The sequence below is a fragment of the Oncorhynchus kisutch genome, linkage group LG4, assembly GCF_002021735.2.
Source record: "Oncorhynchus kisutch isolate 150728-3 linkage group LG4, Okis_V2, whole genome shotgun sequence".
Lineage (NCBI taxonomy): Eukaryota > Metazoa > Chordata > Actinopteri > Salmoniformes > Salmonidae > Oncorhynchus > Oncorhynchus kisutch.
This window is the reverse complement of record NC_034177.2, coordinates 68,291,256-68,303,820: the sequence shown is the minus strand read 5'-3', so window position 1 is coordinate 68,303,820 and position 12,565 is coordinate 68,291,256. Positions and strand designations below refer to the sequence as shown.

The 12,565-nt window shown below is 42.8% G+C and overlaps 1 protein-coding gene across 3 annotated transcripts; it reads right to left on the bottom strand.

Moving 5' to 3' along the window:
- Nucleotides 1-449: 449 nt before the first annotated feature.
- On the bottom strand, nucleotides 450-11,473 carry nvl (nuclear VCP like). 3 transcript variants are annotated; one of them, XM_031823478.1, is made up of 24 exons: nucleotides 11,309-11,473; nucleotides 9,873-9,938; nucleotides 9,662-9,732; nucleotides 9,509-9,561; nucleotides 9,245-9,335; nucleotides 9,089-9,149; nucleotides 8,675-8,920; nucleotides 8,431-8,566; nucleotides 8,032-8,108; nucleotides 7,629-7,763; nucleotides 7,354-7,455; nucleotides 7,121-7,238; nucleotides 6,626-6,770; nucleotides 6,177-6,531; nucleotides 5,800-6,018; nucleotides 4,994-5,098; nucleotides 4,824-4,886; nucleotides 4,226-4,345; nucleotides 4,012-4,111; nucleotides 3,757-3,863; nucleotides 3,561-3,637; nucleotides 1,984-2,072; nucleotides 1,653-1,750; nucleotides 450-905 (listed from the first exon to the last, which is right to left on the bottom strand). In XM_031823478.1, the coding sequence occupies exons 2-24, from the start codon at nucleotides 9,924-9,926 to the stop codon at nucleotides 861-863; spliced, it is 2,667 nt and encodes an 888-aa protein (XP_031679338.1). In that variant the 5' UTR covers nucleotides 9,927-9,938; nucleotides 11,309-11,473; the 3' UTR covers nucleotides 450-860. The 3 variants fall into 3 exon arrangements, with proteins under 3 accessions (XP_031679338.1, XP_020337315.1, XP_020337316.1); XM_020481726.2 differs by lacking the exon at nucleotides 11,309-11,473 and adding an exon at nucleotides 10,167-10,337; XM_020481727.2 differs by lacking the exon at nucleotides 11,309-11,473 and adding an exon at nucleotides 10,029-10,322.
- Between the last annotated feature and the right edge of the window lie 1,092 nt (nucleotides 11,474-12,565).

The following is a 12,565-nucleotide window of genomic DNA, read 5'->3' as shown; positions in this document are numbered from 1 at the left end:
ACAGAGTGCCCTATGATAGCATTGGGGCTGATAAAGCAGCAAAGGGGGGGGGGGACCATCTCCATATTAATGCCCATGATTTTGGAATGAGATGTTCAACAAACAGGATCTCTAGCTATAACATTTTACAAATCTCTTGGTAAAGTGACAGAACTCCAAGCACACGCAGATTCAATATCTTAAGTATTTTTGATTCACAGCAGGATATTCACTCGTAAGTGGACTTATTCCAATTATTCTGAAAATAAATTATACTTGCAGATCTCATTGAATGTATTCATGTCAAATTACGTTTGCAACCGTTAAATCTCTCACAATACAAACTTGCTAAATTAAATGACACATTTGAAGAATCGTACTTGCAACCACTAATCTCAATGTGCGACCACAACATTCAAACTCAAGTCATTATAATCCCATATCAATGAGAACAAATTGTAATCAAAACATACAGTAATACATGTTTTAATTCACAAGGCTTACATTTCTTTTATACGAATATAAACATGTCTTAATATGGTTTGGATTACAAAACAATCCAAAATAGTCAATATGTCTTAATGTCTACTCCCAATAACTCACCTCTCCTGACTGATATGAAGTCCTGTGATACGCACAGAGAGATCATTGGTAATGAGTACATCTTTGTGGAAGGGAGGGGGTGAGAGCCATGGGTGTAAGTGGACACCGCACTGTATTGAATGCATACATGTATTCCACTGGTAAATCTTTGCCGAGTTACCCTTTGAAACATCACTCGGAATTTGGACTCTTGTCTGATAAATGTTTATTGTAGATTGAGATATTGGTCTTCTTATCAACATTGATATCCTTCATTCTGAAGGACTGGTCAAATCCTCTCACCTTGTAAGAGATTCCTTTAGCTGCTCGTACATACGCTGGTCCTGTAGAGGGGGAAATGAAGAGCATGTGTGAGTCATTCAAAATCCTTACATACTTTGTTTGTTGTTCAGTCTCTTCCTCTTTGTAGTGAAGCCTAAAAAAGGGACCCTGCTCCTATCTACAACCAATCACACAAACCCGTAACACCATACAACTGGCGAATGAGCAAGTAAAAGCACACAACTTCATTATCTGACTATGACTAGACCCGGTTTACTTTAGGCTTAATTTATGATTACATTAGCATGCAAATATGGATGGAAATAGTAATGGTGGAACAGTTAGTGCCCAGTGACCATAAACCCCTGAGGCTGTGTGGGAACCTACATGTTTAACATAAGCATTTCGCTGTAACACCTGCAAGATCGGTGTATGCAACAAATAAATTTAAGATTTTATTTTTGACAATGCAGTGTTTACTGACGGGGACAAGAAAGACTGGTTCACCTGGGAGAGATTAAAGACAGCTGGGAGGGAGGGGGGCAATCATGTGCTAACCTACGTCATTATTAATTACCACATACAAAAATGCTGCTCCCAATGACAACTGAGGCAAATCAAAACAAGCCATTACCAGACACTCTGGATTCTGGGAACATATCTAAATACTTAAGACTTGTCTAATTCCTAACCATTTGGATTTGAGGCGAGTCACTCACTGGGTAAATGATACGTGTCAGACTGTCTACAGGGATTCAGGGTTTGGTTACATGCAGTCATTCATTTGTCCACGTCCCAATGCATCTCACCTTTTTAGACACAGACGGCCGTACTTTCTTGAAGGCGTCCTCAAAGTTCTGCTTGCTGACCCGGATGTCGGCCACAGGGCCGTTGGAGTAGCTGTGACCTGAGGGGTTAATAAGTACAGACTCAGATGGAGAGGAAGTGGACTGACAACCCTGGTGGAGGACACTGTACAATTACTATGACCTTGGGTATGGTACTTATCTTGCCTTAGAAAGTGTAAACAGAAATCCATCTTGATAAATGAAATGTATGGGAGCAATCAACCAACGTTGCAGTGTTCTGTTAAAGAGTCAAGAGGCAGAGAAGACCTAGAAGTCTTTAGGCCAGTATTACCTGTGTAAGATGGGTTGGGTTGGGTCAGGAGGTAGGCTCTCAGAGCATTGACAGAGGCTTCCCTCACCAACGCAGACAGGTCTGCCCCACTGCATGAAACAACACACACACAATATCCACTGTGTTGAAGGCTCTACGGGAACATCTGTAAGGTTTTGATTTGGTCAAAGAGTACAGTTCTGCAATCAAAGGGTCTGCCCTGCCCCTGTGGTTTTGAGCTGTGATGAGCGAGCCACGCGTGTACTTCCTCTCCCCAGCCCCCCCCAAAAATGTGTGTTCTGATTGCAAACTATTTTTTTAAATGCAATAGGGTGTAAAAACTGTTTTAAAAGCAACAAACAGCTGAGAAGAGGGCCTCCGCTTTCTGGAGGTGTGATATTTATTTCTCAACTCCCAATACTGAGCTCTCTAGCACCATTACACAACCAAAGTAATTGGTATTGCTTTGAGAAGGTGAGCGGGAAGCAAGAGAAGGCCATTGGCAGTGATTGCATAGGCCTATAGTGACATCCTTGGGTAGTATGCTGCAACGTTTAGGTAATTCAATTTACTGTTAGATTAATCAGTTATACAGCTAACTAGCAGTATATTCTATTTAGCTATCTAGCTAATGAGTTTTGAGTTTCCAATTCCTTAGATGGTGGATAGGCCATAAGACTGTTGAATAGCCAACTACCCCAGCCCTCCCTCTCTCCCAAAGACTTTCTGCATGGACTCTATTCCCATCCTCACCACTCAGCCACATGGTCACTCTTCACATTCATGCATACTGACAGTCACTACTGACACCTGACATATACTCTCATTACCATGCAAGCACCACATATGCTGCTGTCTTGATTGATTATAGTGATAAATATTACCATTCATTGCTGCTATATTGTTTATTAAGATTATATTATTAGCATTAGTATTTATCCTGCTACTTTTACATGTACATTCCTTCCTGAAAAACAAATAACTCCAGCACCCCTGCACATTGTATTAACGGTACCCGTACTGCACTGACCTGTATGGAACTACATTCTCTTGTTCATTTTATTTATTCTCTCATACTTCAAGTGTTTTATTTCTTACTTATATTACTACCTCTATTGTGCATCGTTGGGAAAGAGCTTGCAAGTTAAGCATTTCACTGTGCTGTATCCTATGCATGTGACAATAAAAACTTGTAACTCAAATTAGCCCCAAATGAATTAGCCTATGTGATGCTAGTACACAAAGATGTAAGCTAATTAATCTCTATTGAACTAGAGACTAATTCTGGAGCCACATTTTGATTTAGCAACAATTGTCATCCCAAAATGTATGAATAATCCTGCTGCTTGGACATGTTAGTATGATTAAAGAAATAAAAGTTGTTTTATCTATCTCAGTAGCACTGGGAATGATTATATAAGAGGATTACTCGTTTTTTCTATTGCGTGACCCCTCAGCAGCATTTGGGTGTGACCATATCATGGGCTGGTGCCACCAACTGAAAATGTTAGTGGCAACAATGGCACAAGGGTAAACGGTTAGTCTGGAGCTCTGTAGGTTAAGATTGATTCTGCTCCTTCCTTCTCTGGGACACTCACGTGAAGCAGTCACTGCGCACGTCATGGGCCATCTCCTCCAGACTCACATCCTGCTCCAGATGAGGCCTGCTGCCTCCCTATGAGACACAATCATGAAACAACCCTTCTCACAGCAACACCAGCCACTAACTAAGACATTATACGAGGCTCATGGACTGTTGAATTGTGAGCTTCCATCCATGGCATTCCACATTACCTTGGTGATGGTGAGTAAGATGGCGTGCCGGTCTGATGGAGGTGGGAGGCCCACATACAGGGTCTTGTCCAGACGACCTGGTCTCAGCACAGCAGGATCAATGATATCTACAGGGACAGCGTCAACCATGGTGAATAACTTCACAGATTTGTATGCGTCAACATAAACCATATTATTTTTCAATGTTCTCCCTCAAGTTTTGCGATTGGTGAATATCTATGTCAACGAGGGAGTGAAATGATGCGAGGAACCCACCTGGTCTATTGGTAGCCGCCATGATGAAGACCTGCCGCCGGGTCTCCAGTCCGTCCATCTCAGTAAGCAGCTGGTTGACCACACGGACACTGGCTCCAGACTGAGGACACACCGCCACCATCAACCTCATGTCAACAATACTATTCTCATCATCATTCACCTCCATTTCACTCAGATGGTGACCCTCAGATCGCGGATTATTAGCCCTTCTCACCTCATGCCCGGAGCGGCGGGGGCACAGTGCATCGATCTCGTCGAAAAAGATGACACAAGGGGCAGAGTTCCGTCCTCTCTGGAACACCTGTCGCACGGCCCGCTCGCTCTCTCCCACATACTGAGGAACAAGAGACACGAAGCTGTGTAACATGTCGAAACTCACAGCTCGAAAAACAGACACACATATGTCTAACCTACATAATGCTAAATTAATAATTCAGGCCCCCAGAATCAAAGTCTGTTTCTTTTGTGTTTTAAGTTATATAAAGTCTGTGGGCATGAGGCCATTAGGCCATTCAAATGCATCCAGGTGATTTAGGAGTGTTACCTCACAGTGTGAAGGGTCTGATATAATGACTACTAAGGGTATAGATAGCTGTGACTAAAGGTAACTGAGCCCTCGCCAAGTAAATAATGCACAGGGCCGTTGGATCACTTGTGCTTACCGTCTATGAGAACGCAATGATTTCAGTGGGGCACTTCAGTTACAAATATAATTTCAGCAGATCTACCAACACAGAGTTAATATTACTGGGCAACGTGTCACAGGGCAAAGTCATGTCGAGGCATTCCAGGAATCTGTATAGCTGACTCACCATGTTCAGCAGCTCTGGCCCCTTGACAGAGATGAAGTTAAGTCCTGACTCATTGGCAACAGCCTGAAATCGGAGACACACAGCACGGTATACTGTTGTAACTGATGAATTACTAAAACCCACCACAAGTCTTCAACATTCCACTGATTTTAGCAGCTGGCAAATAGTACCTTGGCCAGCAGGGTCTTTCCACAACCGGGAGGCCCAGCTAGCAACACCCCTGCAGGAGCACTGAGACCCAGAGCTTTGAACTGCTCAGGAGAACGCACAGGGGCCTGAGGACACACACACACACTGCCCTTATTCATCGAAGCTGCACAATGGCACTATTCATTCTGAAGTCAACAAAGTACACCCTACGATCCAGTTTGAATCTGGATGAGTTTGGAGTTAGATAGAGCCGACAGAAATACAACGTTAATGCCACATTGTAAATGTTATAGAGTAACTCTGTGGCCATTGACAGTGTACATTGACTGACACATCATGCTGTTGTTAAATTAACCTGAAGAAAACCTATGGTTCCTTGTGTTGCTACTTATTCAACCATAGCAGTCGAGTCAGGTTTCCTTACCAACAACATGGTAGTCTATTAAATATGGTTAAGTTCCTACAATCAAACACTGTTGTTCTGAATGACATGCTCCAATCACACAACAGGTACAGTATATGTCCCATTTTCTGATGACAAAATACGTTTAGGGTGGGAACAATTGTTGTATGGTGTTACGTTTTTTGGAATAAATAGTTAATGTCTTAACCGTGATAGAGGTGGATATTTTATTCTACGAGCTTAAATGCTACGAGAGAAAAGGAACTGGTCAATTGTAATTTTCCTGACCACGTGACCTGAACAGAAGAAACTCCTGTCCCAAATTATAATACAACAAGTCCAAATCCTTATGTTGTTTTGCAGTGGCTAACACTGAGCCCAACATATCAGATAGAACATCAGCTGTGTTGAGGCGATACCCACCAGGATGGCCATGGTGAGCTCTTCGCGGATGTCATGCAGGGCCCCCACGTCCTCCCAGGTGACGCCTGGCACCGTGGCGAAGCCTTCCCGCTTTGCAGAGGGTTGTACGCTGGCCAGGGAACCCTGGAAGTCTGACATGAGGATGCACAAGCCAGCAAGCTGCTCCTCAGACAGCGACTCACTGCTCTTCAGCAGGGACAGCAGGCGACAACGCTCCCCCTGGTGGTAAAGACAGAAGTGGAACATTTTCACACCACTGACCATCAAGGTGGGATGTTCACCAGATTCAGAGGGAACAGTGGATCCAAGACCATGTACAGCATACTTCCCTAGTGAAAAACACAGCTAGCATACATTGATGGAATCAAATATATCACCCTGAAGGTTGTCTCAGTAGCCAGAGGCAGCTGCTGCTTGTCTCCCTGTGGTACGTGGCTAAGGTCTGTCATCTCCTGCATCACTCTGTCTGCTGAGGCCTGGAATCTCTCTGGGCCCTGTGGGAGAGGACCTGCGCCCTGAGGCCCCTCGGACTCTGCTCTCTCCTCCGCCATGGGGACCAGCCCCTGGTTCTTGTCCTGCCTCTCCAGCAGGACCCGGTTGACGGCGCTCATGGCGGCCTCGCGGCACAGCGCCATGAGGTCAGCTCCCACGTACCCCGGTGTAAGACGCGCCAGCTGCCGGTAGTCAAAGTCCTCAGGGAGCTTCAGCTTCCGACACAGGGTCTTCAGAATTCTGAGAGCAGGAATCAACACACGGTCGCAACACCAGAGCTAGCAACCACATTAATGTCAACACCACTATTATTATAGGAGACAAGCCCACTCACCTGAGACGAGCTGCTTCATCAGGTATCCCCAGACAGATTTCTTTGTCAAAGCGTCCAGCCCGGCGCAGCGCTGGGTCCAGAGAGTCTGGCCGGTTGGTGGCACCAATAACCATCACCTGGGCTGTGACCGCTAATGAGTTCAGGTCTAGAGAATCACATAGATGACAGAGTGAAGGGAAGATTAACATCATCCAATAGTACCAGAGAAGGTGAATTGATAATCTCCCAACAAAATATATTCAATTGATTTCTTCATCTTAAGTACTCAAAGGAGATATTCCTATAAAAAAATAAAATAGATGTATCGTAATCATCAACGCAAAAGTCATGAAATCAACCAGATGTGTTGCACTAGCATACATCCCGTGGGTCCTGTATTGCTCACTTGCAATGCCAGGGTTGTGGGTTCGATTCCCATGGGGGACCAGGACGAATGAAAAATGTGTGCGCTCAGTTGCTCTGGACAAGAGAGTCTGCTAAATTGACATCTCTTACCATCCATGCAGGTGAGCAGCTGAGCAACAATCCGTCTCTCCATGTCCTTGGAGGCCACCTCTCGCTTAGGAGTGATGGCATCAATCTCATCAATGAACAGGATGCAAGGGGAGCTGGTCTGCAAGGGTAACAGGACCAGAATGGTTCATTTGAGCGAGCTGTCCTTGAGGGGGCATTCTTATAAAATGTTCTTCATTTCATTTCACAGCGAACTGTGTAGGAGTGACACTTACCACAGCCTGCTCAAACAGCTCTCTCAGCTTCTGCTCAGACTCCCCTGACACCCCAGACACCAGCTCTGGCGCCGACACCTTCAGCATGGGCAGCTCCATCTCCTTAACATACAGAGGGAAATTAATAAAGTATTTTTCACCTAGAAAAAAAACTTGTCTAAATTAGGAAAGGTATAAAAATGTCAGTGAGGAAAAATGTGGAATAAGATTAGTGAGGAAAAACAATCTCTATATGTAAAGTGGGATACCATCATATGGACACCATCCAGACTCACCCCAGCCACAGCTTGGGCCAGCAGGGTTTTTCCACAGCCAGGGGGGCCATGGAGCAGGAACCCCCGTGGAGGGACCACCCCCAACTTCTGGTACACCTCTGGGTGACGCATATGTATCAGCAGCTTACACACCTCCTTCAGTGACAGAGAGCCAGATAAGAATTCAATCTACAAGCCATTACAGTTCAGTGCATAGGTCATGTTCAGCAGGATACAATGTAAAAATAAACATTTTCAAAAACAGGAAATTAATAGGAGTATTCTTATTGGACAAGTTCAGGTATGAGCTCGTCTGCTTTCTCTCGTTTCGTGCATACCGAATATATCTAAATGAGGTTTGACAGCTAAGAACACTGACAACACTAAAACTGACCAAACAGAAATGTAAATGTAACAAGCGTACCGTCAATGTGTCCTCATTGCCTCCAACATCTTCAAACTTTAATGTTGAATACTGTAGTTCAATGGATTTAGTCCTCGCTAGAACGATCAGAGGAAAACTTATAGTTTACAAAACACAAACCATTCTGACTTCAAGTGATACTGTAAAACAGGGTATTCAAATCTTACCCTACGAGGTCAGGACTACTGCTGGTTTTCTGATCAACTTGATATTTAATTGCACCCACCTGGTGTCCTACGTGTAAATCAGTCCCCGATTAGACAAAAAAAGCAGTGGAACTGGCTTTGTGGTCCAGATTTGAATTTGAGGGCTGTTTAATTTATATTGTTTGTGTCCTTGACCGGCTACAATGTTAAACTTCTTAAACATCAGCAAAGCAAGGTGGGAAGCAGCGTTTACCTTTCTTGTTCATGATACTGGCCTCGATGTCACCATCATTGCCCTTTGACGCTCCCTCTTTCCGCCGTTTAGATTTTTTTAATTTGCCTTTTTTTGGTGTCTTCTCAGGCTCAAGCATTGAGGCATCTGTCTGCTTCTGGTGAAGTCAATATAAGCATTCAAATTGTTGTAGTGAATTGTTAGACAAAGAGAGATGTAGTCATCCACCACTGACAAAAGACAACATAGAAAATGTGAGACATACATTTCCTGCAGGACTGGCTGCCTCCTCTTCACACAGGTCAATGAGGATGCTGTCATGCTCCAGGCCTCTACCCTTGTCTATGAACCAGCCCCCTGCAGACACCTTGGTACCAACACTCTGAGGGGTGGAGTGAGCCTCAGGGGCAGGACTGTCTGATGCAGACTTGTCCCTCCTGGGAGATGCCCCACTCTCTGGGTTCCCCTTCTTGTACAGGGACATCAGGGAGTTATTCATGAGGTTGATGGGCTGTTAAGGGATAATCAGAAGGAAAAAAAAGTTTAATCTATTAGCGTATTGTTCTGAAGCTCTGTGGCATGTATTATATTACAATGACTCACATGGTAATAAGCAACACATAAGGATGGTAAACCTGACAAATTAATGTGTGGAAAGAGGTAGTAGAGAATGATGTACCGGTTGTTCAGGAAGGTCCTCATCACTATCAGTAGTGTCATCCAAGTTACTGCTGCCATCCCTGTAAAATACCAGAATATGCACTGTATGATCACTCAACTCAGGGGCATTTACAAATCAAAACAAAAGATTAGGAGCAGATGGCGTGGCCCTTACCCAGCATCCTTCTCACTGTGTCTGGCTCTCTTGGCCAAGTGCTTGTTCTCCAGATCATTCAGTCCAGATTCATCGCATATCACTCCATGGACTGAAGGTGTAAAAATGCACAAGGAATTGTAGGATCTGGTTTGCTCTTGGAGAAACCGGCTAACATGCTTTAATAACAAGTGAAATGATCGGCAGATGCATTGTTGCTGAACTACCCAAAATGCCATGTGCAGTCAAATGATAAATGAGGTACTTGTATCAGTTTTTACTCACCTTTTTCAACCTGAATTCTGAATGCAGTCTTGTTTCGCCTGCCATAGTCCATTCTGAGGAAGATACAATATTAAACTGCGTGCATAAACCCTGAAGGATTTCAGAAAGGCTGTAGAAAGAATACAGGGGGAAATTATGATAAATCAAACTCACCTGTAGAGTCTCTGAAGATCATGTGCCATTGAAGTAATGTCAACATACTGGCCACTCTGGTTACTCAAATACTATCAGACAAATTTGAACAGATCCCAAAAAATGTACAGTAATGTGTTACTATGTTAGCTAGCGTGTTACAAAATAGAAATCAGTCAATATGACAGACGACAGTTGGTGGATACTGTCAATAACTAGTCTAAAAATGTACCTGCTCAACTCTCTGTTTGAGTCGGTTGTCCACTCCGCAACGTCTGTTATTCATGTCTCCTGTCACCTGCAACATTAACTAGCATTAGTTTATCTCGGGAAAAATATATTTACCAGTAGCTAAAGTAGTACAGCTAGATGAAACCGATATATTTACCTCAGTGGGATGAGAGGGGAAGTATGTGCAGACGTTAATGTCTCTAGCAGTACGATGCTAGCTAACAGTGTCGCTATCCCATAGGATTGTCTATGCGTATGTACTCTAAACAGATAACATTTAATTCTAGACACGTACCTTTTGTAATAATCGTACATAGCAGTTGATGAACAAGCAACGACGATTGTAGATAACAGATCAAAAGTATTTACAGTTAGCACGAGTTTGTACTCCACGTGAAACTACAGATTTTTATACGGAGCTGTCCAAGATGTTGCCTGTTCGAAATTGTGGACAAATGCCAGAAGCAGAGGATTTTTCAATTTATTCAACTTTATACAATTGATATCTCATACTGGTAGAAATCACGCATGTTTTATAATCATAAGAAATATGGGTGGACTACTTGCAAGTTAACATCAGAACAGCTATTTTATTTTATGTACAAATGACAAATATCAGGCACAAATATGTATTATACAAATGATCAGCAATCAACAATTTACACCACTACGTCAAACATGTCTAAAACAAAACACAGGTAAAACAATAAATATTTTAAATACATACAAAAAAATGTAAAAGTGTAATTGCATTCACCTAGAAAAAAAATGACATTATAATGATTTTATCGGGACAGCTATGAATTTCTGACTGGGACCTTCGTGACAGAAATAGAGTCAGAGATATTAGAGAAAGGAGGAGATAGAAATCCCAATGGACAATTGACGTGCGAACGTATAACGCCCCCCAGCACACTGTCGACCAATGGCTTTCACGTTGTAATGCAGCGTCACGTGGTTGCTAAGCCTATTGTCACGTAATCTCTTCTCAAAGTCAGGGAATGCCAACGAATGTAAAGTCACGATTCCAAAACTATGCAATATTATAGATAGCAAGTTAATTATGTATTGGAAAATATTTGTAATGTTGTACTTATTGTTGACAATTAATTTTGAATTTTTAGCTAGTGCCCAATTGACTGCTATTCACTCATTGGCTGCGTTTCAAACTCAAAGTAGACAGCTCTCAGCCCTAAACCCTCAGCCCACTTGAAATACGTTTAACATCGTCACATCCGAGTGTACCTTAAATGTCCCTTGCCCAAGCGAGGGAGAGTGATGGTCAGAGGCAACGTCCTTGGCGGAAATCTTGAAGTTGGGTTTAAAAACAACCAACCTAAAGCTATTAATGTACCTAGTAAGCTAACGTATTGTAGCGACCCGCACAGACAGCTGTGTGTTATGTGTTAGGCTAGTAGGTGGTTGTGTTGTACTTACCAGTACCCAGTGTTCGCGGGGTCCGACATGCCAATCAACCTGCTATCTTGCCAATCACGGGAATGCCTGGAATGTTCTGATGCCGGGCATCCTGGCGGTTGGGCGGAGTGGCGTGGAAGGGGGATGGAGCATTGGAAGTTAAGACCAGGTTTAGCCTTTGTTCTTTCTCTTACGTCTGGGCTTCACAAGAGAAGGTCACGATTGGCTTGTGGGTTATCTTTCATGTATTTGCCGTGGGCTACGGCCAAACAGTAACCTGTATAAAATTGGTTTAATAAACCGTCAATTCGTAAACTCAACCCTCTGTCTGGACAATTGTTCCTTTATGATCTAGTCAGGTCATTACAGTATCTAGCTACAGTTGCCCGTAGCTGGCTAGCTAGTTTTATAGTTTGGTAATTTATTCCAATACATTTCAGAATTGCAAAATATATGTTTGTGAATCTAGCAACGTTTTATAGGCTTCTCACAATGAGACGAAGCCAATTTGCCAACGCTAAAATCAGTGTGTGTGTGGGATATACTGCTCAAAAAATAAAGGGAACACTAAAATAACACATCCTAGATCTGAATGAATTAAATATTATTATTAAAAAAGCTGAAAGTAGGCTAATTCGAGAAGGTCTAATTCATTTAAACATTTCATTTTCATTTGACTTTAGGCTACTAACACTAAGAGGGCTTTGTGTTGGAGCATGTTTCTTCCTATTCAAGAAATAAGAGGTAGTCCTACCTCTTTGACTTTATAATCTACTATCCATAGATTTTGTTAGCCATGTCACCATGCACTCCTTAAATATCTTAGTGTCAGTGTGTTAAGTTAAAATCGGGGCTCGAATTGAGGTGGTAGATGAGTTAACTGTTGCTTTTGTTAAAGAAAATGACTAAAAGCATAGGCCAACCCCTTGTTAGCTTATTAAGATTGAAAAAAATCTAATGGACCTGATTATATAAAGATATCTATAACGACGCTTTTGACCGCAATGCATTATGCTAGAAAGAAGTTGTAAATTGCCGGGGAACGATGTAACTCCGATGCATATGGGATATCTTTGGTTTGTCACTGTGAGGCTGCGCTACCACCACATTCAGAGGCTGCGCTACCACCTTCTATAGCCGAGGACACAATGTTTGGAAAGTAATGTGTGATTCTGTCACTATGACGTTATACATTTCAACAGGCTATTTAACAACTTAACTCTAAATCAGTCAGGAGTAAGCCAAGTAACCTAAAATTTATTAGGCTATATTAGTATT